The sequence below is a fragment of the Gasterosteus aculeatus genome, chromosome 15, assembly GCF_964276395.1.
Source record: "Gasterosteus aculeatus chromosome 15, fGasAcu3.hap1.1, whole genome shotgun sequence".
NCBI classification, from domain to species: domain Eukaryota; kingdom Metazoa; phylum Chordata; class Actinopteri; order Perciformes; family Gasterosteidae; genus Gasterosteus; species Gasterosteus aculeatus.
This window is the reverse complement of record NC_135703.1, coordinates 8,250,739-8,276,568: the sequence shown is the minus strand read 5'-3', so window position 1 is coordinate 8,276,568 and position 25,830 is coordinate 8,250,739. Positions and strand designations below refer to the sequence as shown.

The following is a 25,830-nucleotide window of genomic DNA, read 5'->3' as shown; positions in this document are numbered from 1 at the left end:
TTTTAACAAACTGGGGGAAGAAATATAACCTCACTTGAGATTTGAGTCCCATATGGTTACACCTTCACTCATGACATTACAATACTGTCTACCTAGTATTTTGTGAATTTGTTATTTTATTGTGCATACTGAGCATTCATTTTATGTCATACATTCAATGTAACAATACCTGCAAATATTAGTCCCTGGAAAAACTGTATACACCAATCTAGTTTGGGCATTAGAAGTCTAAGTCATGTCTTTGAATAATTCAATGGACGAACATATACACTAAAGTTTCCCTTCCAAACAGCTCATGTTGTACAGACTCAATCAGGCCTCTGGCTTGTACAATGTACATTTGATTTGTCAGAGCAGAATATTGAGCACTCACCATTTACAAGATATGGCTCAGAAAGGATGACTGCAGTAAGTGGAGCTTCGAAAGTATCAAAGAACCAATGAATGGGTGATGCAATTATAGCTCTAAAATGACTCAGTTCTTGGTTTTAGTTTTTAAAACTAGGCCCATCTTTTAAGACCGAAAGAAAAAAGCATCACACTTTGTATAAACATTTATTTCTCTTTATTGGCCAGAGACAAGCAGCTCAAACAAGGACTCCATACTGTTTAAGAACATCTGTGAATTTTGCAATTTTGCTCTCAACGTTCTTCTCTGCCACCTTGGTCAACTTGAACAGTGTCTTTTGCTTGGTGTAGCGGAGCTTGGACTTCTCCTTCCTCTTCTCCTCCAGCGTGGCTGTGATGGCCTGGTACTTCCAGCCGACCTCGTGTGCCAGACGCCCAAGGAGCGCAAACTGTCAAAGAAACGAGTGCCAGGTCTTAATTTACTGCAGCACATATTTAAGGGGGAGATTGAGAACATTCTTTGATCTTCCATTTAAAAAAGTTTAGTTTTATTAAAGGCCCAACTTTTATGCATCTTAACTCAGGAATCAGATCCGTAAGTTGTCTCATCAATTGATGATCAGTTTCGGGATAAATTTCTCATCATAGTCAAGAACCGTTGTGGCAGGTAAATTTAAGCGGCAGATTTTATTTGTGTAATTTGCAAATATTGACTAAGTGCGATAGCAAAGACAGTCAGTACTGAACTCAAATATGAGGCTCACCTTGCGAGTGGGTTTCAGGCGCACAATCTTAAGAGCAGCTGGAACAACCATGCGCTTCCTCTGTAGAACAAAAGCCGTAATTAGATAAAGAAAAAAACAGTATGCCAAGTCATTGCTATGTTAGCATGTCTCAGTTAATTAATTTAGTTTCAGTTGTTTTTCAAACAAGGTTAAGTAAGGTATTTGTTTAACATCACAGACTGCAGAGTTTGGGACTTTGTGGTTCATTGAGATCCATCACCTTGTCGTAGGGCGGAGGGATACCGTCGAACACCTTCAGCCTATCCAGAGCAGCCTGTCCTCGCTTGGTTTTGTGGGGCAGCATGCCTGGTCAGAGAAAATGCGTGCAGGTTAAATACGTTTTCAAATAGCAACTATTGAATTATTCAAATTGAATTTGCCCAAGCACAAATCTAGTCAACTCAGCAATCAGATCCGAAAGGTTTGTCTCATCAAAGGATTCAGTTTCGGGATAAAGTGCTCATCACTGTCAAAGAACTTGTGCTTGGTCAAATAAACAAATCCTCTATAAGAAGTCAATTTAGAATAATATTTTAATTTAACCCAGGATTATAGTTTGGTTCTTTTTATGCCCCGCTAAAAGAAGCGTAGCTACATTTTAGCAACACCCTTTGCACATTACCAAACAATATATGGCAAGAGTGATGTTAAATTAAAAGCCTCCATAAACTAAAGAACATTAACTCAGTGTTTGTGATTTACACTTTGCGAAACCTTTTGTCAGTTGTGCAATAATCTAATTTTTGTGACAGCATTGCAAGCTCACCCCTGACAGTCCTCCAAAACATCCTGCTGGGAGCTCTGAAGTGGTACGGTCCACGGGAGGGGTTGGTGTTCATCCTCTTGCGCAGAAAGGCCAGGTACTTCACTGTAGAGCGGCACGTGGCAGACATTCAATCTCAGCAACAAACACGTTGAGGCACAAGACATCACTTCGGTATGCCATGTCTCAGATGGTAGTGCATGTAAGGTAGTCTCATTGTCATTTAAACTCGAACAACAGGGTTAAGGAATCATCACTGACAGGCATAGATTAAAAAATTAATGTAATTTAAGTGATAAGTACCCTACTTACGCTTGTTGCGGTAGAAGTTTCCTGAGATGTTGATTCCTTCACATCTCACCACCACCACTTTGTGTCCTGAAAGACGACATTACGGTTAGTTATAGCGGGAGGACATCTTACAAATCCAGCCATGGTAATAATGGGATTGCATTCTGTCTCAGATGGTAGTGCATGAGAGTTTTCTCATGGTCGTTAAACTCAAGCAAAGCTGTAAATGTATCATCAACGACAGACTGAGGCCACGAAGAGCTTCTGCGAACACTCCTGCTCAGTAGTTAATGCTCATGGGAACACACCGCATGGCTTTAGCTAAAAACAGTTATTAAGTTAACGTTACTTTAATATCCTTACATGGAACTTACCCAGCAGAACCTGTTTAGCCACAATGGCAGCAAGCCGACCGAGTAGGTGGCCCCTGCCATCAAGCAGCAGAACCTGAGGATTAAGAGAAAGAAAGTTTAGCGTTATAAGCTTTGTTTCACCAAATGACGCTGGGTTTTAAGCGCTATACTCGATTACTTCCGCAAATCAAATCAAACTGGTACTTTAAATACATTTTCTTGTTTCGGCCCACATTGAATAGGGAACGCATACGTAAGCAAGAATTGAAACGTTCAATAAACTCGTGCTTCCGACATGTGCCTCTGAAAAATGCCGCATGGGACGTGTCGATAAGGACCTAGCATTAGCTTAGCATCAGCGTGACTTTGGCTTGGATTATTTCTTAAACGTTAAATAAAATATACAAAATGAAAGCTGTATGTTTAGTGCAATTATATAAGCGCGTAAATCGACCTACCTAAAACAGGCTTAAGGTAGCATGTTAGCGGCATTGAATTGTTAAGGTGGCTGCCACGATGAAGGCATGCAACGTTACTCGGCTTCTACAAGCCGTTTGAAAACTGTCGTGAAATCTTGTTTTAAGAGTAACACGGATAACATATACGATAACGCCAAGAAGTATCGTAGTGATCACCTGCAAAGTATCTATAAATCGACAGATTAAACTTCCACTAAACAGCAAAAAGAGACAATATGATTCCGCAGCGGTAGCACACCTTATTGAACCGGTCCGCCATGATGTGCGAAAAGAAAGGGCTACGGGGTTGCTCGTCCTAAAAGGCACGGGTAGGCGGAAGTGACGACATATATATTTCTTGCTCGTGGGAAGTGTGAGCAAACGTTCTATTGCCGCCGTTTGTATGGAGGTAGAAGTTGACATAGAAATATATCTATCCATCTATCCATCTATCTATATATCTATATATCTATATCTATATATATATATATATATATATATATATATAATGTAGTGTTCTCTTAATTCCCAATTGAGAATGTAAATGTTTGGCTATTTTCAAATTGGCAGTAATGGTCTAATATAAATACTCAAATAGGCTTTGGCTCAATTGAGAAAAATATTTTACTGTGTAACATACTTGTGTTGGGTCATGTATTGCACAATGGAGTTATACTTATGGTACTTATTTTGTTGGGAAATTGGTTTTGGAAGGATCCAGTGTATTTGACCTCTATCCTTCAAGGACAAATGACCAGGCCATGTGAGTGACTACTCCAAGGCCCTCACTGCGACACTTAGTCATACTCCTTCATAAAAAGGTGTATAAAATTATAAAAGATGTTGATCACAAGTTTCCAGAGGCCAAGGAGATATCTTTAGACTATTTGTTTGTCTGACCAATGGTTAACCTTCACCAGTAAATTGAAATTACAGAATGTTGTCATTTTCCATATTAAATTATAAAAACAAGTAATTGATTCTCAAAATCGTTGGGTCTTCAGTTTATCATCTCATTATCTAAAAGAAAAGCTATCAGTGCCATTTAATGTACTTATTTATTAATACATCAAGTTTCTGCCAAATGAAAGCATTACAAATATTTGTTTTTTTTCACTTAGGTGTTTTTGGCATGCAACACTACTGATCACCGACTCTAGAGGAAGGGAAAAGGCTGGAGAAAGTGGTACAACTTGAATCAGGTCAACACAATTCCTTCAATGAACGGTTTTAATAATTCAAGCTTTCACAGAACAACTACTCAGAATTGAATGACCGTCCTGGTGACACAGCGCATGCAGCCATCTGAATAAGTAGTAAAGGAGATTCGTCAGTTAGATGACAATACTGGAACCCCCAGGTGGTTTCACTCAGTCGTCGTGCTTCAACTTCCTGATTTTTCCCTTGTGGCGGTCGATCTCGCGTTGCATTCGTTCAATCTCCTTTTTGTGGTGGTCAATTTCCTCCTGGTGATGCTGCTTCAATGCAGCCAGTTGCTCCTTCTCCTTACGCCTTATGAGTAGGGGGGCAGATGAAGGAGGGTGGGTGGGGGAAGAGCAAAACAGTGAGGGGGGGGGGGGGTCAGTGGCTAATAAATAGATAGCGGGGCGAGCTTGGTGCACATTTGGTTGCTGTAAAACAAAAAGAGATGCATACTTGAAGTACATCTCCTCCTCTGCGGCCTGCTTCTTCCCCATGGCACCACCGGCCTCTCTGATGGAGCCTCCAGCACCACCACCTTTTCCTGCACCTTTACCCAGCTCGCCCAGCTGAGAGAGGGTGGGGAAATGTTTAGTACAGAAAGCAATGCTTTCTGGGGATTATTATAACAAAACAGTGACTTCAAATTACACAATTTGTGTCACTATGTGATTGAGGTTGAAGCAGTTGGACAATATTAAAATGGCCCTATTCTGAAGGTCAACAGTGCAACAAGATTCTTTGTTAGCTAAATGAAAATGGAGGCAGCTAGAAGAGAACAGAAAATGTTTAACAATGCAACCAAAACATCAGAGGACAAAACCACACACCTGGATTCCTTTCCCAAATAAGGCAGTTAAACATGCAACTGTTGGTGTTTTATTTAGACCAAACTTGCTGTGATCTAACGTTAAATGAATCCTTTCTAATTCAAGGCACTGCTGTAAAATCGTTAACAGATTGGCCTTAACCCATAATTCTTATGTCTACAGCGGTTTACCTACTATTCGGGCAAGCTTTTATTAGCTAAAATATTTAACGTAACGTTAAGCTAATTCCAAAGTGATGCTCACGCAGTAGTATAACGCTCGTGTTATGTGTTTCCAGGACGTGTTTTACCTGGTCGGATGACATTCTCAGCTGTGAGGTGAGAAAACTCCGGATGTTAGGCCTCAAAAACCTCGCCATGTTTGTTAATCACATGTGAAAACAACCACTGACAGTTGTCGAGATCGCGTCCTTCTCCTCATAGTACGCTAAAGGACGGAACCATTATTAGCCAGACAGGGGTCACGGGGGTGTGTGGGGGTGAGGACCAGCATTGCGTTGGTCTACACGGAGATATTACGGACGAATCATACGTCCTCGTACAATGTGCTGCCAACGTTAGGGTTGATATGAGTAGTGTCATTTAGTTTAATCAAAAACACCGTGTCGCGGTTTCAAAATGGTATGGTCTCAAAAAAGCCGACGTGAATCAGCACGTTCGCCACGTGACTAATGACATCGTGTTGATTTCGGATGAACGAAAACTTTCTTTACCATAAACAGATTTAGAATGTTTGTATTTTCTTCAAGCAATCAATATATTAAAGGTATTGAATAATCTATTTATACAAATTTGTCACCAATCCATATCTAACGTTTTGTATACTTTGTATTGTTTACCAGTTAAAGGAACATTCTTAAACGGTTTCTTTGTTACAAATTGTTTTTACATCTTCATTATTTTCCTCGGTATTTTTTTTCCAGACGTTTATACTTGATATTATAACTATATCATTCTATGGACAAAAGAAAGCATTTATTATATTTAAGGCTTATATTGCTAATCTAATTTAAATAGTTGCAAGTTACATGAAAAATCCTTTCATTTCACTGGCTAAGTAGCAAATGACTCACATTTCTAATGCACAGTTAGTGCATTACTTTTAAAGTATATCCCATATCACATGATTATCACTGAATGTTGCCATAATTGGACTGATACAAGACTGACACAAGCTTACTTTTTACTTTTATAACCGTATTAAAAAAAAAAAACAACAGTAAGAAATGCGTCAAAGGATTTTATTCAATGCAGTAAAGACAGTAAGCAGTCCCCTCGCTGAACAAACCACACACTGGCTTATGAGGTGAAAGGAACCTCGCGGACCCACTTCCCCACGTCCCCTGTAAATACTTTGCTTGCCAGTCAACTGTGGGCTCACACCGGCCCAAAACAAAGAGAAGAAACTAAGAAACACAGCATCAACTTAAAATGTCAAACCACATTCAATATTTTCCACAATTCACATCATACACCATTACTCTAACTCCCTTAAGTTACATATGTACAGGTACGGTTGGAACCTTGTCGGCAATCACATGCTTTAGAAAAAATAAAACAAGTTCCCCGCAGTGCGTGTAAAAATTATGTCTAACCTAAATTCAAATTAAATATTCTGCACTGCTCTGTTCATAATGCGTCCGTTGAACAAAAACAGATTATCAGAGGCACTCCCATTATTTTCACCATGTCTAAGCATCTACATGTTCTTATCCAAAACTGAGAATGATATTCACTTTTAGACTCTTGAGCTTGCTTGGTGATACTTCTTGAGAAGCAACAGTTGCACTTGAGACAAATACAATTATTGCCTGTTTATTTGCAAAACACATTATCTTGAGTTTTAAATAAAATCACTGAATTCTGTGGGATTAACCAGTTTTTAAGTTAAAAAAACTGTTGGATGTCATGTTTGCATCACAACCGAAACAATTCTTTAAGTTAAATGTCTGGCTTTTAAATCAAACTTTGCTTTATTTTCTTTTAATTGTACAAAGCAAATATTAAGAAATTGTACCGAAATAAAATCATTTCAGAAAGTAAACATTTAGGTAAATCTGCTAAACGTGATTTGTGCTGCAATAAGATCTTATCGAAATACAGATCTATTTCACCTCAGCTCCTGCATATAAGGTTTCTATGGAAAAACTGAAGACTTCAGTTCAGGCTTGAGATATGTTTAGGCTGGCTTGTGCTGATATATTTGGGTTTTGTTTAAAATAACATTTCAAAAAAGGAACCAAACAGAAGATATGGCAAGTAAAGAAATTACTCTAACAAGATTGGGTGGGGCGAGTGGGCAGATGGGTAGAAAAAGGCCAGGGAGCGTCAGAGGGCCAGGAGCGGTCTGCGGAGGCCCTTTGGGGGAGGAACCAGACGACCCTCCCCTTTCCAGCCCCGTCAGTCCTGCTTGATGCTGCCCAGTGCCCGCAGGCGCTCCAGGAGGGGAGGGTGGGAATAGTGCCACATGGAGAACAACCAGTCAGCCACTGGGAAGCCCAGGTTGTCCTTGTTGAGCTTGATGAGGGCAGAGCAGAGCTCGGAGGCCTTGCCCATGCCGCGTGCAAAAGCATCAGCCTGGAACTCGAACCTGCGACTCAGGACTGTCAGACAGAAGGACAGGACCTGCGGGGAAAATTATATTAGAAAAAAAGATGTCTTTAGTAAAATCAAATAGTATTAATAACTAATTTAACTCAACAGCTAAAAATTGTACAGAAACGATGTGAATCAATCCCACACTCGCCTCGTTGTACGGGGAGAAGATGAACTGGAAGATAATCATCAAGCCTATTAATGTGGGTTGGCTGTCATTAAAGCCGAAAGCTACAAACAGCTCCTTGCGTCCAATCAGCACAGCAAACAGGGAGAAGCACAAGAAGGAATTCATCTGCAGAAACAAAAACAAAAGATGTTATTTGCATATCAACTGACATCTCAATTGTCTGCATTTGATCACAATCAATAAAGTCAACTTCTAATTTTGTGTGAAGAAAAAAGAAGAAGAAATTAATCACCTGACTGATGCCGATGTTCTTGACCATGTGGCCAAGCTTCCAGTGGCCGAGCTCATGACCCAAGACAGCAAGGATCTCGGAGTTGTTGCAACCTTGTTTCTTGTTCTGTAAAAGTATATGTAAGGAAACAACTGTTACACAGACGGATATTACAAAAAAACAATGTGTGATCGGCGTCAATACAGGTGGTGGAATGAACCACCACCTGAATAGTTTTGTTTTTGAGCGCTACCAAACATGGAAGTCTCCTCAAAAAAAACAGAGAGCTTCCTTCTTGTCTTTGCAAAATATCTACGTTTCCTCAAAGAAAAAAAAAGATTTTTTACAGAAAATGTCTTCTAGACAAAATATAAAATTACATTTACGGGATGTGCATGTGAATGACTTTAGGGGGCTGTTAAAACAAAAACCAACAATTCTCAAAAAGACATAAGTTATGTAAGGAAACCTGGTCTGCATGAAGGCAATCAGGACATTTCTGAATACAGTTTATAGATATGTAACCTTTTGCTTGGCTTTGGATTCGTTGGATTCTTCCTCTTTCTCTGGCTCTCCGGACTGGTTGAGAGGCGAGTAGTCTTCCAGCAGTGTGTCAAACAGAACAATGCGTTTGTTCTTGAAGAAGCCGTAGAAGTATGCATTGCTGTGGGAGGAACGCTTAGAACCTGCATATACAACACAAAGTTCAAAGACAATTTAAAATAAGTTTATGTACTATCAACCTGTGGAAATATTCAATGCATCTTAAAAATAAAATATTCATAACGGGACAGTGACAAGTTGTCAGAATAGCTTGAAACGGGTATGTAGGTACAAATGGTCTATGAAGTTGTCCTACTTTACCTTCAACTACATAAACCTTCGTGAGGGGGAAGCTTATACTCTTGGCCATCGCCTCAATGTCAGTCTTCAACTCTCCTTCTGGCAATGGAGCAAACTTGTCGAACAGCGGAGCAATGTAGTCAGCATAGATTGTGACAAGCACCTAAGGACATAGGAGAAGTGGACATACATTGACAAGTCCCCTGAACCACAAAAGCAGCCAGAGTGCAATGCAGACGGAGCAAAATTGACTTTCCTTCACATTTTCTCCTCATTAACAGAACCTGTTGAACATGGCACTCACCAGAGAAACAGCCAGTGTGAAGAGCCAGGCATAGATGAAAAAGAAGTCTCCGCCAATCTTGATGATGTAGAGGAGCAGCGAGGTGACAGGCAGCAGGATACACTGGGTCACAATAAACTTCTTTACAGCATCTTTAAGGAAGAACCCCAATGTCTGAGGAGCACAGGACATTCATACATGAAATAAAGGATTTTAGAAAATAGATGTGTGTGCATTTAAATGCCTGAATAACAGTGGCTTGAGTCATACACTGGTGATATTTTAGATATATGGTAACCACACTGGCTTTCAGTCTAGTTCAGAGAGAAAGCTGCTTTGGTCTGCTGTAATCTATAATAGTTTGAATCCATTATAGAGCGAAGAAGCTTTCATAGTGAAAAATAATGAGGACGTTATTTCATCTTTGCTCTGCACGCTTTTTTTTGTTTCCAATAGTAAATGCTTTTCCAAAATAAAGCCAAAACAACTTCTATCGCAGGTTTGGATCTCATAAGAGGGTGATAGTGTGACACATCTACAAGTTGGTTATTATAGCTGTTGTGAAATCAAGATTATCCAAGTTGCTGTTCTTCCTCAGGAAGGAAATGACACACATTTAACGCATTTCAGGCCTACGGTGTGCGTGCGCGCGTGTTGTTGTTGTTGTTGTTCAGTCCGTCAGTGTACCTGCTGGTTAAAGCCATGCTTCTCCTCTATGACGAACGTGTTGTACACACTCCAGGGAAGTCCAGTAAAGGCGCTGAACAGGGTGGCAAGCGTCAGAAACACGAGCGACTGAGTGATCTCGTACTCTGAACCTAATCCCATACGAGACGTCAGGGAACCAGCAGTGTCCCACAAAAACGGGATTCCCCCCAGGAGCAGAATCAACTGAAAAGATTTGAGTACAGAATAAGCCGAACACATGAATCAAACACGTAGCAATGACAAATGTTTATTTATACGGTTGGTAAATTTGTAGAGAGGCACGAAGAAGAATTTGAAGCTACACACACACACACACACACACACATTGACACCAAGAGCTCACTTTCAACATATCCTCAGAATAAGGAAAAAAGTGTGAAAGTGCAAGTCAAGCGATGGATGGCTTTTAATCTGCTGGTTGTATTACCGTCCCCTCCGTCTCAGAATAGAGTCCAGACCAAAAGCTGAAGTTGCTTTTATCCAGCTGATAGAGACGTGACTTCTCAAATGTTTCAGAATCCATGATCCTCAGGAGTTCCTGCGGCACCTGTGTTGTTGATCTGTATGTCCTCCTCTGTGGAAGGGGAAGAAGTAAACATCCATGTTAAACATCAGTTCATTTATACCGTTACCTCAAGAGACCGAGGTCCATAACATCAGACATCATAAGGGGGAAAAGCATTTTTGATTTTGCTCCAGAAAGGATATATAGCACTCATTTCTTAATCATCTACTGCTCCTCTATTGCTGTTAAGTAAAACACAATTTTTACCACACTTTTGTACTTTGTTTCTTTAGGGAGATAACCAAACTGAAGAAACCACTGCAACCATGCCATTTGTGTACACGATTCAGAGAGTAAATGTCTCTCTTTGAAGATTCAATTTAAAATGGGATTGAACACTTCCAAACATAAAGTGGAAATGTTATTTATAGTCATTGCTTCACCTATGAATACATACTACAAACTATTTGTTACTGACAAGATAGATACAGATAAATAGTTGTGTAACTATAGGTTGTGGGGAAAACGTTGCATAAAAAGGGTCATCAAACCAATAGACTACTTTCAAATTAACTTCTACTATCAAGGACACAAAAAAATGTCAGTTACCAAACGGTAGCTCATTTAATCACTTAATTAGATTTAGTGGGTTTTCCCCTCGAAAAACACATACAGCAACAAAGAAGAACAACTTCCGAGCCCGATGCTGTCAAACGATTAGCTCACCTGTCTGTAAGAAAGGTATGCTTCCCACAGATACACCGTCCATGAAAAGCCCAAAACAGCATAAAAGATCTGCTTCTCCACCGGCAGGTCGAGTATATGTTCGACCATCTTTGCTGCGTTTCACGTCTCTGTTGTCAGAGCAGGGCTGGCTAGCTCGCTGGCTAACGATGAGGTTAACGTCACCTAGCCTGACTGCTAGTTTCAGGCTAGCAGCTATTTAGCTTGCACTCTTTCCCACAAACAGACTATAACACTAGAACGTTGAATAAATGGAACACTGTTTCCACGTTAAATCGACAGATAACGACTAAAATGTCAAACTACAAAAACTATGCGTTCAGTTTACATTTAAATTAAGGCTTTTACAGTTAATATCGCTCCATTCATGCGAGACGCGAATCTAACGGCGAGGTGTGTGGCCACAAACTCTGCCCCTGTGGAAACCGCAGCTAGAGTTTTAGTTCCGCCTTCGTTTTATTGTAATGATGTTTACATTAACCACTAGTTAGTAGTAACTGATCAGATCATTTTTACTTGGGTCTCAATCAAGACGACTGAAGAAGTTGTTCCCTTCTAAAAATGGTTGAATAAATTAAACAAGAACAGTATAAACGATAAGGTAAACTTCTTTCCATACAGAGCCCCCAAACGAATATATAACTCAAACAAATTAACACTTTAATTTACCGTTTAAGGGTTGGATTTGGGAAGATTATTGAGGTTGTTAGAAAACAATGTCAACAGTTTTACCCAAAAGAAAAAAATAACCGTTGTATTATATACGTGTTCGTGGTGTTGTGCATTGGCATTTTAAATGCACAGCCTTTGATGTGAAATATATCTCCCACTCTATTTAATATTTCAATGCTGCAATATCGTATGGCTTTGGATTTTATGCGTAAACTTTTAAATTCAAACATTTTTGTAAAAGAATGTGCACCAACCCCTAACACACAAAATAGTATACTCTACAATTCTGATAATAGCACCATATTTCATATCGTCTATAGTAAATACTAAATGTCCAGGCAGTGGAATAATTGACATACAAAGTATATTTTAAATTACTTGAGTGTATTTTCAATTTAGCAAACAGCTCCTATGCTACAATTTCATAATTACTTTGTATACAAAACAAGTTACTTACATAAGAGTAAAGGACTATTTTTCAACATGTAATTCATTAAAACGTGTCAGATACATGTCTGCCATTATCTGTCCGCTGCATCCAAACACTGATTTAATACAAACTTAAGTGAAAAATATTCAAACATATTCCATGAGTCATTTTTTTAATCAGGAAGTGTCTGTTTTAGTCACATTTTCACACAACTGAGAAGGCCTTGCAATACACTACTCAACAATTCTAACGATCTGAAAATCTGTACATCATGAATAACTACAGTATATACACTTTCATAGTGAGTTATTATAACAACAGGTGTTATTTGAATGCTTTCATATAACATTTCTAAAAATGTGCACTGTTGAAGCTTGTTATCTTAATATAATTATATAAATGTTATTAGCACTAAATTTGACAACTTAAAAAAAAAAAGAAAAAATAGCCAATACTAATATTTTTGGGAGAAATATAATTACTGGTAGAGAATGTGAAAATACAAAGCAATTTGTCATATGTTAAAAGGTGCTCAGTTCAACTAACTTCCAAGAAGCAGCTTGCTGCTGTTGCTGTCCGACGGGAAGAGGTCGGGCAGGGTGGCGCTGCACACTGGCCTCCCCAGGACCACCACGGGTCTGAGGTACTGAAGCTGCTTGATGGCCAGGTCCCCGCACCCCGCCAGCGCTTTGTCCAAGATGGACTTCAAGTTTTGGATCGATGTGACGTCGCCGGTTATAGTGTGAGGCTTCAGCAAGAGGGAATGGGTGCGCCTGCTGCGGGTGTGGGAGACTCCCAGCTGGTTGTTCTCCTTGACGGAACAACTGCGTCTGAACGAGTCCCGCCGTCTGACCGCCGCCGCGCCTTTGTCCTTCGAGCTCGTCTCCTGTATGAACTTCAGGAATGAGGACTCGAAGCCGGTCGGCTTGTAGGCGGTGATGTTGGCAGGGCTGCGAGGCAGAGGCTCCTTCAGGTTCGAAGGCGGTTCGGACAACTCGTTTTTCCGTTTTAACGGCTGCCGGACAGGAGGGGGCGGCGGGGGCATCGGTGGCGGCGGGGCCGAGCAGCTCGACGCCTTGCCGCCGTCTTGGACGACGTCCTCGGGGGTAAAGCGCAGCGAGCACGGCGGAGAGAGGTCAACAGTGAGGGGACGGAGGAGCGGTTTGATCTTATCCAAGCTTAGTCTCTCCTCTGGTTTCTGGCTGCTCAGCGTGGCTGCGGAAGTGTCCTCGGGGTCCCCGCCTGTGCTCGGCTCGCCGTACAGCACCTCGTCCGCGCCAACGAGGACGCCATTTGTCTCCACGGGCGGCGGCAGCAGCGTCGTCGTCGTCTCCTCTCCTTTTTCCTCCTCCTCCTGCACCTGGGGGAACCCCTGTGGATCACAATTAGCCTCCTCTTGTGCGTCTGCCTTGACGGGGTGTAAGCTCACGGGGGATGGCAGCCCGCCCGGGTTTTCCGGCTCCGCCTGATACTCCATTTTGTGGACTCCACTCGGGGAACACGCTCCTGGGGCCGGTGGCCTGGCGGACTTCCTCTGAATCAATTCCTCCAGCTGCTCGGCGTTGAAGACCAGCTCCTCTTTATGTCTGGAAAGCTCGAGGGGCCGCATGCCGTGAACCCTCAGGTAGTGCCGGTGCAAGCTCTTCAAGTACGTGACCACCGAGTCGCAGTCCTGGACCATGCACGGGTAGGCAGCGCGCATACAGCGATCCTGGCACATCTGCAGCGCTTCTTCGTGAGATCTGAAGACGTAACGGCTGTAAGTTCTCGTCTCTTTCGGCACTTTCTCCGCCGACGTCACCTCCGCCTTTTCCTCCTCGCCGCCCTCCTCCTCCTTCTCCACCACCTTCTCCCCGTCCTCCTCTGACCGAGGAGTCCCGTCGGCGGGCGGACTAGATCCCCCCGCCCGTGAGGCGTCAGAAGCGGGCTCTTCTCTCTGAGGACTCTGTGGGGCGACGATGAGCTTCTTTTGGCATCCGCTGATGGACTTTTTGTGAGTGCTCTGCAGACGCACCACCAGCGAGTCGTAGTACTCGCAGTGACTATAGAGTGTGTGTTTTTTAAGCGCACTGTCGTGGCTGAACGCCCTCGTGCAGCCTTCGAAATCGCACCTTATGGGCTCTGGCGGCTGGGAGTGCGAATCGCGAGTGTGACGCACTAAGCTGCTTTTTAGGTGGTAGGAAGCGTGGCAGTTGGCAAAGTGACACTTGTACTGGGGCTGAGGTTCATCAGAGTTCGGGGGAGGCCTCTTCTTGGCAGGCTCCTTTCGGGCTTCCAGACTGGGATTCGCGTCGATGTCCTTTTCTAGCAGGAGCTGAGAGCGATTGTAATGGTGGATCAGCTGGAGGTGGCGTACCAGGCCCCCCTGGGTGGAAAAAGCAGCGTCGCAGTTTTTTGCCACACAATGGAAGGGTTTACTGAATTTGTCCAGTATGTAGCAGAGATTACCTTTGGCTACCAGGCGTCTGGTGGTTCGGACCTGTTGTGTGGTCGAGTCCTCACTTTTTCCCCTCTGCTCGTCGTCTCTCTCCTTTCCCTCTGATTCCTCCTCGCCTTCCTCCTCAGAGGGAGAATGATTGTCCAAGTTTTGTCCATTTTCGCTAACCCGGGACGGGCCTTTTCCCTCTTGGCTGTGCAGCTTGGGGACGTCTTTCTTCCATACTTTCAAGTGCTGAGGTGCAGTTTTTTTAGCGTCTTTTTTGCCCTCAAACCATGTTGATGTACAGCTTATTTTTTCCACCAGAGTCTCACTTAGTTTATGTTTCTGAATATAGTGGGTCCTCAAAGCATTTTTCTCTCTGACACTCTTGGAACAAATCTGGCACACATAAGGCTTGAAATACGTTGTGCTCAAAGAAGTCAGCCGCTTGGCCTGCTCGACCGTGCGGCCGTGTTTGGTGTTGTAGTGTCGCCGTAAGCTGTAGCTCTGAGCGGTCCTAAAGTCGCAACCTTTCATCTCGCAGACGTAGGGCTTAGCGGCGGCTAATGGTTCACCGCTGCCTTCTCCATCGGCGGCTGTGGCCGTTTCCATTTGGACTGTCACTTTTTCCTCAGGGTGGGACTTCTGCTGAATCAGCACCACAGGGGGCCTCGCCATGGTTGCCGGAGAGATTTCCGATGCAGGGGACTCTGGGTTGGACTGAGGCGCCTCGCTTTTCGGACTGCCAGGCGATGGGGAGTTCAGGTCCAGCTTGCCGAGCCCAACGAGAATTTCAGTCAGGACATCTTTTTCAGCCTGAAGGCACAAAGAGTTTGTGTCGTTGCTTTCTTTTCTTTCTTTGTCGGCCTCCGTGGGTTGAGGTGGAATCGTGTCCTCCTCCCTTCCCCTCTGCTTACTGTCTGGCTCCGTTTTAGCCTTTGCCCCTTTGGACTTTGAGAAGCGCTCTTTGTCGTGTTTGTGCTCTTTGTTCTCCAGTTTAAGGTGTTCTGGGTGGGCGCATTTCAGATGCCTCTGGACGTCTCTGGCTCTGGAGAAAGTCATGCCGCACTTCTCAAACCCACAGGTGAACTTACTCCCATCAAAGCACACAGCGACCAAGGTCACCGTGGTTTTGGGCTCCTTGCCGTCATTTCCTGCGTCTTTGGGCTCGTTGCTTTGAGGCGCCGGCAGAGAGGAGGCACAACTTACTGCAGAAGCGCTCGGGGTTTCGACCTTTACCGCCACTTCTGCATCTGGCTTATTAGAGTGGACCGTGGCTTCAGTAACCGCCTTGAGGAGTTTCCGCTTTGCCTTCCTCTGTGCCTCAAAGTCTTCCTCGGAGAAGGTGATGTTGTGTGTGGATAAATGTTTCATGAATTCCTTTTTGGACAAATAGTATTTGCCACATTTGGCGCTGGAGCAGGTAAACGCCGCGTCTCTGAAATGCTGCGCCTCGTGGTGATAGATCTGCCCCAGGTCGGAGTAGGTGACGTAACAGTCTTTGAGCTCACACTGGTAGTGGAGGTGGTAGCCATGGGTGTGCTTGTGCGTGACAAGTTCATTGGAAGTCTTAAACTGAGCGCCGCAACCCATGATCACGCACGTGTAAGGCCGATCCCCGTAGTGAACTCTTCGATGTTTGCGGTGATGGTAGGCGGAGACAAAATGCCGTCTACAAAAAACACACTTCTCCCGCATGTCCCTCACCTGATGGAAATGTTTCACATTGTCGTCGCCTTTGTGCTCCGACTTCAAATGCACGTACAAGTACTTGGAATGCTTAAAAGTCCGAGGGCACCCGGTTCCTGGACACGGGTACTCCTCCCGGTTCTGCACACTGAAGTGTTGGTCGATGTATTCGAACGTCACGTGCTCGTCATTGTCCACGTTGTTCTCCTTCACGGTTTTGGCTTGTTGCACGATGTGGTGCAGCACGTCTGGATCATGCGTGGATTCATAATACTGCATTAAGGAAGGGTCAACGGTGATCTCACCGGGTTCAATATCGTCGTCCTCATCCGGCCGCCTCTGACCGTCCTCCTTCTTCACGCTGTTCTCGTGCGTTTCGCTCTGCACATGGTCCTTCAGATGAGGAACGAGATCCCTCCTTCTCTTAAAGTTCACGAGGCAGAGGGGGCAGGGGTGGCTGTCGTCCCCTGCGTGCCTTTTGGAGTGGTGAACGATTTGGGTGTCAGCGATCGATCGCTTGCATATCTGACAGCAGAACCTGGGCTTCTTTGTCTCCGAATCACCTGGAATGTCTGCCAACTCGGAAGACTGCGTTTCCTCAAGCTGCTCGTGACCATCGACACTTCCATTCATCGACCTTTCATACTCAGATTCTACTTTCACTGTGATTCCCCGTGAGTTGTGTTGTTTACCAGTGTCTTTTTTGTCTACAACTTCTTCTTCCTCTCCTTCTTCTTCTTCTTCTTCTTCTTCTCCCTCGGACTGTGACATCAACCCCAGAAGGGAGATGCAGTGATACTTTAGAGTTTTCCAGTCCCAGAATTCGGGGTCAAAGGGCCAGTATGCTTTCAGAGCTAGGAGCAGCTCGCAGCGTAGTGAGTTGGGAATGATCTCATTTTCCTGGTCATACTTCTGGTCTGGGCGTAGGTAAAGCTCCCGAAGGGACCCAAAGATGTCCTGGCTGGGGCCAATCAGGAACTCTGTGAGTAGGCAGGCTCGCGATACTTCGAGGTCCCGTGGAAGTAGGCAGGACACAGACTTACAGACAGAGATCCTCGATTCAGAGTCGTCCTGCTTTGGAAGTTGAAGGGCCTTGACGCAAAGTTCTACTGAGGCAGGTACCCCTATTTCCTCCGTCTGTAAATAAAGTGATACGGTTTTAGCATTAGTCTCTTTAAATAATCATAGGCTAATACGAAATAAACATGACTTAATGTGAAAGCCTTTAGCTAATAGATCATAGTACTATGTTATAGTATGTTCAGTTCAAATACAACTTCCAGGCTGGGGTAACTTGAATATATCATCATTTGGAAACATTAGGACTTATTCAGTTTCACACAACAAATCATCTAGTTTTCAGCCTCCCTTTCCGCATATGTGTGTCCCCATTATCATTATCCCTGAACAAGCGTTAAAGATCAAAGACTCAAATGTTTGAAAATGAGTGCATCATTTAAAAAATGACATATCATTTTTTTTTTTCCTTTTCCGACACTTCAGATGTGGTGAAAAAACAAACAGGAAGTGCACGATAAGGCTTTTAGTTCCTCTGTTTACTTCCTGTGGCTGCTCAGTAAATAGAACCACTCCTGTTTCCACTATACGTCTCTGCTCGACTCAAACGCTTAAAGGGGGGCCTTATATAACCAATGCACGCACTAAAGCAGCGTATAACAATGGACAGTGTGGATGTTGGGCTGACCTCAGTCTGAATGACACGGACCAGGCAAAGCAAATGGTGCACGGTTTTGGCAATAGCACCTAGCTGAAGGCACCGTTCCAGAAGAGACATCGACGAGGGGTCGATCCTCTTCTGAAGCTTACTCCACAACAGAGTCAACTCCCTTTGGATAGAAAAAATGAGACATTTGAAATTGCTCTTAAAACTATATCCACCACACTTGACTCACTGATGACAACAACAAAGAAAACACTTATTTGAAGAGCCCCTTTATTGGACTTGAGGCATAAATACATAATGTACACGGGTTGTGGACTCACCAGGAGCAGTAAAGGCTCTGCTGCTGAAGCTGCTGTGTCAGGAAAGTTGTGCACAAGATGAAGGCGGTGTTCTCCTCCCCCTCAGTCTCCAAATTACACGTGATCTCCAGCACATCCTTGCAGTCGAGTCTGGATATCTGGTCGAAAGAGGGGAAAAAAAAGAATGTTGACAGCTTAGAAAACAACATGACAGGCAACACATGCTGCGGCATCAGCTAAATTCAGGCTTGCAAATGAAATGTGTGATATGGGGTGTAATCAGTTCCTCATAAAAAAAAACTAAGGTAGTAAGATATTCAGTTCAATCGATGGCATGCGATCTACTCGTACTGCTTTCGACCTATTGGGCACCTCTGCCTTAAACCCATCATCTTCCAATTCCAGCAGCTTTTAGAAAAACATTTATATATTACCAATTGGGAGATAATTACAGCTGATGTGTATGTGTAAGTTAGTGTGTGTGAGAGACTACTAACTATAGATTGGACTCTGACAGCCTGCCGTGAGCGCTCCGCACACCCTGCCAGAACCATACGTCTCTTCATGCATGTTCAGCAGAGGCTGGCCATTTCAACCATCTCACTATTACTTTTAACGGTTTAGACCTCACGGTGCAGGTAGCAGGTTTCACGGCAGGCTCGAGACGTGGATACATATTTTTAATGCCACATTTAAATCGCAGCTGTCAAATTGGACAAAAGGATGATCAAATGTTTGAGCGACATGTCGGTAAGTGGAACTCTGGTGCAAGTATTTCTCCCCTTGTGTTGTAATACCTCCATGATGGCCTCTTCGTTGGGCAGCAGGTGACAAAGCAGGGAGACAAATGTTTGACGGAAGGTAGCTTGGTTGGAGATGACGCTGCATTCGGTGCAAGCTTTGGCCAGCACCACCGCCTTGGCCACTTCGCCCATCTTCTCCAGGTGCTTGACCCGCATCTCCATGAAGCCCTCGCCCTCCAAGCTGATGTATGCATCAACTAGCGACAGAATAGGACAGACGGGATGAGCAAACTGCCACGACGCAGCGAGCAGTCATGGAGCAGCGCAAAAGGACAAAAGGCATAGGAGAGTTTTTCCAACCTTCTTGTGGGTTGGTTGGCTGACCGGTGAGGAGAGATGTAAGGACGGGGTTGCTCCAGGCTCCTCCCTCTCCCGTGATCTGGAGTAAAGCTTGGAGGTCTGTGCTTCCGTACTGTAGCAAGGTATCATGGGCAATCTGCAGTAGACACACACACAGCGGGAATAAAAGTTCTAAATGATCTAATAAATGAAGCCGTATTTTGCTGGTGTGCTACACACACTTCCACTACTACCATAAGGGGAATTTCATGAGATAACAAGCTTTATACATAAATATTTAAAGGGCCATTAGTTCACATTACTAAAAAAAAAAAACTACCTTTATCTGAAATTAACATCAGGGTCCTGTTTTAATGAAGCGAAAAGTGGAAACCTTTTTTAATCCTCAAAAAAAAGGAAACTTTTAGTTCCAAAGAAAGCTGGAACTTAAACTTTAGTTACCGTGGTAACAGAGAGTTTAACCTGGTCGCTGTTTGGGTTGTATTTAACAAACCGTGATTTTATCTCAGACTTGCGGAGCCATTTTTATTTCCTCTTTGATCCAGTTGATACCTTCTCTGAATAGCTGTCAGTCGATTCCAGCTGTCACTGATGGAACAGTCACTATGTCCATATGTAGAAGAATTGCAGTGCAATGTAGTTATGAAATCAGTTGTTTTTTTGTAAATAGGGTGGTAAAGTTTGAACATATATTAACCGGATATCAGTGACTATTTAAGTTAACTACATTTCTAGCTGAAATAAACGTTTCCTTTTTTGTCAACCCCCTCGGGTTCACATGGCTCCTCATACTGTGTCGGTTATGTCCGGCAAGAATGAATTTATATAAAACTGCCTGCCCAGGATAAACTGGGTGTTATAATCCCCGGAGGTTTAGACTCAACAAAAGGGAAACACTGCAATCTGCACCAGCGCCTGGCCCTTTTTTCTCAAGCTTCTCTAGCAGACTATCACAAGGCTTTTGAAACACCTGCTGAGGCCCGGACAACCAGAACGGCATTTTGAATCTTCATCTTTAAACAAGCTTATTCTTTTTTTCCGAGGAAAGTCAGCATCCCCTCAGGAAACAATGGTTTGAAATGAGGTCGTCTACCTGAACAGAGTGGTGGAACTGAACCCAGGCTTGATATGGGATTTCATTCTCAGGCACTGACAGCAGCAGCTCAAAACAGCTCCTACAAGAAATGACAACGAGATCAAAGTAATCTCACTTGGTTGCGATCATTCTGGAGAGTTTTATTAATTGACCCCAGCAAAAGAAAAAGAAATAAAGTCTAGACATTTTAATTATTTTATATGTACATTCAAAGATTTTGTATTCAGCTACAACAACCAACATTCCTCACCCAAAAACATCTGCTTAGGGAAGGAGGTTAATGGCAGCAGCAGTACATGTGTGGTGATTAAGAAATATACATTATGAATGAGATTTTCCAATGTTCAGAAAAGCGGTCATTTACAGTATGAAGCATTTCATGTAAAACAAGAAACACCACCAACTAAAAGAAGAAAAACATCAGTCTGTATATCATCAATATTGTTATATCAAATGTTAGCGCTGTCAGAGGACTAACTATTCCATGACCTGTAACGCATCCATGCGGTTTATCACAAGTACTTGGGGGGAAAAAAAAGAAAAAAAACACTTCAAATTCAAAACCTTGATTGGCTTGTTAGTTTTTAAGAAAGTGGAAATCTGGAGGAGCCTCGTCTTTTGAAAATGGATTGAAAAGAAAACCAACAACACACTAAGCTGCACATCCATCCTTGCAGCTCTGTGAAGGGTGTATAAGGATGTCAGGGTGAAGAACAGAACCGTCTATCATCCAATTAACAGATAAGTGAAAGCAAATGCATTAACTAACACATACTCAGGCAAACTAATGACTGCATGCTTGTGTTAACTTGTAAACTTAATGAATACTTTAATGCGACAATCGCTTAACCTTGAATCCAGACGGCGAACAATTAAATGGCTTCACCAAACAGGATAAACTATAGTCACTACTACACACATATCCGTTTGTCAGTACTTACAAAGCTAGTCTCTTCAGAACAAGGGCCACTCGGTCCGACTCTGCGGTGAGGTGAGATCGGGCCGCGGCAAAACAGTTAATGGACAGACAGTAGACCTCGAGAAGAGGCAGACCATGTTCCATGGAGTTCCTGCTCCCAGCATAGTGCATCAGTGCCTACGAACACACAAAAAGCACACAAAATGACGAAAAAGCAAAAATGCTCTCAAAAAAAAAAGCTGCAATCAGAAGAGGACAGGTCAGCGAGAGATCCGGTTCCACCTGAGGGAGACACCGGTGTACACCTGGTTGATGCCAGCTGACATCGCGTCTGGTGTGAGATGCTGCTGATTGGGCCCGGGGGGACTAGACTGTACAGCATGTGACAAACCTATTCCTTAAATAGTGAGTGAAGGTGCACTAAAAAAGAAAGGGACTTTAACTTATACACCAACACAATTCCTTCCTTTAATTCAACAAAACCCAAAGAAAAAAAAACTGTCTCAAATGTCCCCAAACACAGAAGAGTGAACATATGCGTCGGTTTGTAGCCTGCTGCGTCGCACATGAACTCATCGTCTCTGTCAGTAGCCCACGAGTCCTGTTTCGCAGACAGAAGAACCATCGGGGGTTGCTGCTTGTGTCTACAGAGGCAACACCTTCATTCCCTTCAGTCTAAATATACGGCGCCGTCTCAAAGGGAGCCAGCAATAAGTCTCAACCCTGGAGACCCATATATCCGTGTACTAATTACATCCGGGCCACTTCCGAGTCCAACAGAATATTAATAAGACAAACTTCAACCCACTGTGTGAGCATGCACACAATGTACATATCCATAAAAAAACTGTTAAATGAATCATTCTATATTTATTCCAGCATATTTGTATTATTGTTTACAATGTTCACAATATTTGACTAAACAGACATTGCACGTTGTTGTTTCACTGTATGTATACTTGTCTGACATCATTCATCTACAATGAGGGGGAAAAGAACGAATGTTTTGGTTTAAATCCCCAAAAAGTTGTGCTAATATACCTGCACTTGAGCCGCAACACACCAAGTGAGAAATGCCTCAGTAGCGATGGTTATCTCATTCAATGAAAAGATGTATTTATGCAGGTAAATCTTCTGGCTAAAGGTAAAACATTCAATCACAGTGAGCTGGCTAATGAATAACTATTATCTAACGTACAATCCACTTTGGCTGGTCACCAAGTTTTAGCCCAATACAGGTGCTTTGCCTTGCACATTGAAAATCTAAGTGCTTTGTTTACATCAGTTAACGTTACCACCAGAAAGTGGAAGTTCCCATATTTTCACCGGTAATAAAAAAAAAAAAAAGAACCTGTGTTTACACCTGCTGTGATATGGAGAATGACAACGCCTCCATTGTTAAGAGACGAATATCACGTCAGGTCGGCAACATTACACAGTAACGTTTGACACAGCGGATGATCACACGGTGACTAACAGAAGAAAAAAAACCAAAATGCAAAATGATACACAAAGAAGCAACCATGAAAACGAACGGAACGCGCTTGTGTGTCTCGCTCCACCGTTAGATTGGGATAAACATACCGTGACGCCGCCCCGCCCCACGCACATGCAAACATGCAGCAATATTACGTGTAAACAAGCATATGTCAGGTTTATCTTTACGAGTGTGTTTGGAAATCGACAAAGTCACAGCTCAACCGCGATAACTTAAAAACCAGCAAACAGGCAATATGTGTCTCAACTGACAACGCAACGTTGCAGTAGCATTGGCCCACTGATGTCCACCTATAGCCGGGTATTGAAACGTGCCATTAGATGCGTACGTCAACGCCAACGCCAACGGACAGCTCCGCGGTTGTAGAACCAACCGTAAACTTGACCAGGCGGATAGCGGGCCAGCGGCCGTCGCAGAGCAGCTAACGTCAGTTAGCGGGATGCGAGAGAACGCAACCCTAGGTGAGCTAACGTTAAGCTAACCGTAGCGTCGCTGCTGCATGTATACATTACCTGACAGAAGTTGTCGCAGTACTCCGTGGAAGATGCTATGGATATTTCCTGTTGCCTGAGTACGTCTTCAAAGGCTCTCAGTGTGGCCAGCAGGGTTTCCATTGCAACCAGAGTGTCATCGGCCGCATCTAGGGCCCGGTCGCTCCATTCGTGCTCTGGTTCGACATTATTCTCCGCCATCTTCGCACTCCGCCACGGCGCGTATGCAGTGCAGTCTGACGCCGCGTTCAAGTGCTGTCGGAATATTTCTATACGTGTCAGTTAAACATCAACCCCGCACACTGGGAGAGATGACGATCTGTACAAATTTGATTTTTACCAATTTTGTATTATTTGTTTGCACGTTGCTGTTGTTTATTAGACGTTTATATTCATTCAACGCATCGTATACTCCATAAATTATAGTGAAAGACTATTTAATTACTTACCTGTCCGAATATTCATAAAGAGGGTGTTCTCCCCTCCTTCAACTCCCCTTGATCGTGAAGTTTTCTTTTATATGTTGCAAATTGAACAATAATGTTTAACTTGACCAAACATTTGGCATACTTCTTATATTTAATGGCTATAGCGTGACGCCATGTTATTTCCTATCATGTTCGCAGAATCGTGGTGTTTAGCGCCCCCCTGTGGTACTTTTGTTTTCCTACTTTCCGTGACCCGGAAATACATTTCAGTCCTCTCGGCCACGCGTGTGAAAGGTAAGAAATCCTCACTCGATAAACAAGTGTGTGTTTTTTAGAAGGAAATCTGCTATATCACTCATGTCCCTGTCCCGATTATTTCTGACGGGCAATAACTTTACTCCACCACATCCGATTTGATGACGTGAACGTCTACATTTGCTGATATCTTGGTTTCCCACGTCTTCTGCTAATCAGGATCCGCCATGGGGAAGTCCAAACAAACGGGAAATCACAACAGCGACAAAAAGAAGAGCATCTCAAAGACATGGAAGACTAAACGCAGGACCAAGGACCTGGACCAGATCCACGCGGACATGAAGCCCGAGACCGCCGCCAAGCTGCTGCACCAGAAGGTCGACGTGGATGTGACGGGCTGTGCGCAACACTACTGCTTACACTGCGCGTAGGTTCACATGCACCTTATCAGTTTGGTCCTCAAAGAGGCCTTGAGTACAGTTGATTCCCTTGTTGTTGTTGTTGTTTGGCAATTGCCCTGATTGTAATGTGTAACAACCAATGATAAGGGTGCGTCTGGTTATTGGTCATTTGGTCTGATCAGTACAAATTGTGGTGAGATGATCGTTGGTCTTTTTACTTAAGTAAAAACCTCCATATCGCAGTGTAAAATCCTTCTGCTCCAATAAGAACGCTGTTATGAAAATGCCTACAAACGCTTCCAAATGTTCTGTTCAGCTGGTAACAGTGAGGAAATTAATTTGCAGATCCTAAAAGCAACTCACCTCGTGTTGCCCGGTTGGGATTCTCCTGTGTGACTTATCTCTGTTCTTATTTCTATTCCTTAAGTCACGTGTCTCATGCAAAATCAATCTTGAACTCATTGAGATTAGCTGATTAGATAACGGTTGTAAAAAATAAAAAATAAACAGTTGGTTGCGCTTAGCTTTTAACAATGTGGCCCTTCATGTCCTGCAGGAGATATTTTGTGGACTTGAGATCCATGAAGGAGCACTTCAAAACTAAAGTGCACAAAAGACGGTAAGGCACCATATGTCTGAAAGTGGTTCATCTGAATTCGGTCCCTGATAACTATACAGTAGCCAAGTGTACCTGCGATTTTCAGAGATTCCCTTCTCTTATTTTTCCACCCAGGTTGAAAAAGCTCAGCGAGGAGCCCTACACACAGGCGGAGGCAGAGCGAGCAGCGGGAATGGGCTCCTACATCCAACCAAAAAAGGTTGAAGTGAAGACACAGGCTGTGGAAGAGGACATGGTCTGAGAGCTGCTTACTGAATCTATGGACTGATCAATTAAATTGCAGAAGCATTTACACAATTGCTTATATTCTTTCTTGCTGTGACAAATGTTCAGTGCATTTTAGGTGATTTTTTTTTGACACACTTCTTTTGTCTGTGTTTGTGCAGTATTTTTAGCTAGTGGTCATCCGGCAATCAACAAAGCAGGAAAGTCTCATCTTAATCTGGCCAATGTAATGTGACATGTGTCTTTAAAAATAGTGATCATTTGTGTAATACTAATAAGCTTTAACATATAGTCGATGGACTGCATTCATGCTTGACTACAAAGTTTGATTAAAACATTGTTTCATCAGTTATTTTGAAAGCGACTCCAGTCCACTTTGTAATCCCCCCCCCCAATTTTTTTTTGCACAAACTCCAAAAGGCATCAATAGCATTTCTTTATATATTAATTCAGCATTGTAATTGGCCAACAAATAGCCCTGATTATAACTGCAGTC

The 25,830-nt window shown here is 43.2% G+C and overlaps 5 protein-coding genes and 4 non-coding genes across 11 annotated transcripts; 1 reads left to right on the top strand and 8 right to left on the bottom strand.

The window, feature by feature from the left end:
• Positions 1-542: 542 nt before the first annotated feature.
• rpl13a (ribosomal protein L13a) lies at positions 543-3,421 on the bottom strand. Of its 2 annotated transcripts, none has more exons than XM_078090004.1 (7): positions 3,176-3,421; positions 2,562-2,634; positions 2,209-2,274; positions 1,900-2,001; positions 1,354-1,439; positions 1,113-1,172; positions 543-797 (listed from the first exon to the last, which is right to left on the bottom strand). In XM_078090004.1, the coding sequence occupies exons 1-7, from the start codon at positions 3,419-3,421 to the stop codon at positions 588-590; spliced, it is 843 nt and encodes a 280-aa protein (XP_077946130.1). In that variant the 3' UTR covers positions 543-587. The 2 variants fall into 2 exon arrangements, with proteins under 2 accessions (XP_077946130.1, XP_040055980.1); XM_040200046.2 differs by having other exon boundaries at positions 3,258-3,399.
• Positions 926-999, bottom strand: LOC120833465 (small nucleolar RNA SNORD50). The gene has a single exon (XR_005714334.1). It is a non-coding gene; the product is annotated as a small nucleolar RNA SNORD50 (small nucleolar RNA).
• On the bottom strand, positions 1,532-1,605 carry LOC120833466 (small nucleolar RNA SNORD50). The gene has a single exon (XR_005714335.1). It is a non-coding gene; the product is annotated as a small nucleolar RNA SNORD50 (small nucleolar RNA).
• Positions 2,077-2,160, bottom strand: LOC120833457 (small nucleolar RNA Z195/SNORD33/SNORD32 family). Its single transcript, XR_005714326.1, has one exon. It is a non-coding gene; the product is annotated as a small nucleolar RNA Z195/SNORD33/SNORD32 family (small nucleolar RNA).
• On the bottom strand, positions 2,351-2,432 carry LOC120833463 (small nucleolar RNA Z195/SNORD33/SNORD32 family). The gene has a single exon (XR_005714332.1). It is a non-coding gene; the product is annotated as a small nucleolar RNA Z195/SNORD33/SNORD32 family (small nucleolar RNA).
• Positions 3,422-4,037: 616 nt separating the features above from the next.
• Positions 4,038-5,626, bottom strand: atp5if1b (ATP synthase inhibitory factor subunit 1b). The gene is made up of 3 exons (XM_040200151.2): positions 5,318-5,626; positions 4,655-4,767; positions 4,038-4,510 (listed from the first exon to the last, which is right to left on the bottom strand). The coding sequence occupies exons 1-3, from the start codon at positions 5,384-5,386 to the stop codon at positions 4,369-4,371; spliced, it is 324 nt and encodes a 107-aa protein (XP_040056085.1). The 5' UTR covers positions 5,387-5,626; the 3' UTR covers positions 4,038-4,368.
• Positions 5,627-6,254: 628 nt separating this feature from the next.
• zmpste24 (zinc metallopeptidase, STE24 homolog) lies at positions 6,255-11,537 on the bottom strand. Its single transcript, XM_040199094.2, has 9 exons — positions 11,089-11,537; positions 10,285-10,431; positions 9,837-10,040; positions 9,171-9,323; positions 8,888-9,029; positions 8,549-8,709; positions 8,045-8,149; positions 7,774-7,917; positions 6,255-7,652 (listed from the first exon to the last, which is right to left on the bottom strand). Exons 1-9 carry the CDS (start codon positions 11,194-11,196, stop codon positions 7,428-7,430), a joined length of 1,389 nt encoding a protein of 462 aa, XP_040055028.1. The 5' UTR covers positions 11,197-11,537; the 3' UTR covers positions 6,255-7,427.
• A 608-nt stretch (positions 11,538-12,145) lies between these two features.
• On the bottom strand, positions 12,146-24,056 carry rlf (RLF zinc finger). Its single transcript, XM_040199093.2, has 9 exons — positions 23,856-24,056; positions 23,428-23,661; positions 21,440-21,594; positions 20,496-20,577; positions 19,403-19,538; positions 19,097-19,299; positions 18,321-18,457; positions 18,022-18,163; positions 12,146-17,453 (listed from the first exon to the last, which is right to left on the bottom strand). Exons 2-9 carry the CDS (start codon positions 23,605-23,607, stop codon positions 12,750-12,752), a joined length of 5,739 nt encoding a protein of 1,912 aa, XP_040055027.2. The 5' UTR covers positions 23,608-23,661; positions 23,856-24,056; the 3' UTR covers positions 12,146-12,749.
• znf593 (zinc finger protein 593) lies at positions 22,925-25,694 on the top strand. Of its 2 annotated transcripts, XM_078090002.1 has the most exons (5): positions 22,925-23,376; positions 24,033-24,128; positions 24,309-24,516; positions 25,047-25,109; positions 25,224-25,694. In XM_078090002.1, the coding sequence occupies exons 1-5, from the start codon at positions 23,355-23,357 to the stop codon at positions 25,348-25,350; spliced, it is 516 nt and encodes a 171-aa protein (XP_077946128.1). In that variant the 5' UTR covers positions 22,925-23,354; the 3' UTR covers positions 25,351-25,694. The 2 variants fall into 2 exon arrangements, with proteins under 2 accessions (XP_077946128.1, XP_040055029.2); XM_040199095.2 differs by lacking the exon at positions 22,925-23,376 and having other exon boundaries at positions 24,008-24,128.
• Positions 25,695-25,830: the final 136 nt, after the last annotated feature.

Bases quoted from the DNA above. Each gene is read 5' to 3' on its own strand.
- rpl13a (XM_078090004.1), bottom strand. From the start codon at position 3,421: ATGTCAACTTCTACCTCCATACAAACGGCGGCAATAGAACGTTTGCTC. The intron at 2,275-2,561 runs GTAAGTTCCATG...GTCGTCTTTCAG, and splicing joins GGCTAAACAGGTTCTGCTGG to GACACAAAGTGGTGGTGGTG. The intron at 2,002-2,208 runs GTAAGTAGGGTA...GCCGCTCTACAG, and splicing joins AAACTTCTACCGCAACAAGC to TGAAGTACCTGGCCTTTCTG.
- atp5if1b (XM_040200151.2), bottom strand. From the start codon at position 5,386: ATGGCGAGGTTTTTGAGGCCTAACATCCGGAGTTTTCTCACCTCACAG. The intron at 4,768-5,317 runs GTAAAACACGTC...ACCCTCTCTCAG, and splicing joins TGAGAATGTCATCCGACCAG to CTGGGCGAGCTGGGTAAAGG. The intron at 4,511-4,654 runs GTATGCATCTCT...CCTACTCATAAG, and splicing joins GAGGAGGAGATGTACTTCAA to GCGTAAGGAGAAGGAGCAAC.
- zmpste24 (XM_040199094.2), bottom strand. From the start codon at position 11,196: ATGGTCGAACATATACTCGACCTGCCGGTGGAGAAGCAGATCTTTTAT. The intron at 10,041-10,284 runs GTAATACAACCA...AAATCTTTTCAG, and splicing joins ATTCTGAGACGGAGGGGACG to TTGATTCTGCTCCTGGGGGG. The intron at 8,710-8,887 runs GTAAAGTAGGAC...TTGTATATGCAG, and splicing joins GAAGGTTTATGTAGTTGAAG to GTTCTAAGCGTTCCTCCCAC.
- rlf (XM_040199093.2), bottom strand. From the start codon at position 23,607: ATGGCGGAGAATAATGTCGAACCAGAGCACGAATGGAGCGACCGGGCC. The intron at 19,300-19,402 runs GTTGGAAAAACT...TTCTGTCGCTAG, and splicing joins GCCAACCAACCCACAAGAAG to TTGATGCATACATCAGCTTG. The intron at 18,164-18,320 runs GTGAGTCCACAA...TTCTATCCAAAG, and splicing joins CAGAGCCTTTACTGCTCCTG to GGAGTTGACTCTGTTGTGGA.
- znf593 (XM_040199095.2), top strand. From the start codon at position 24,008: ATGTTATTTCCTATCATGTTCGCAGAATCGTGGTGTTTAGCGCCCCCC. The intron at 24,517-25,046 runs GTAGGTTCACAT...CATGTCCTGCAG, and splicing joins CACTACTGCTTACACTGCGC to GAGATATTTTGTGGACTTGA. The intron at 25,110-25,223 runs GTAAGGCACCAT...TTTTCCACCCAG, and splicing joins ACTAAAGTGCACAAAAGACG to GTTGAAAAAGCTCAGCGAGG.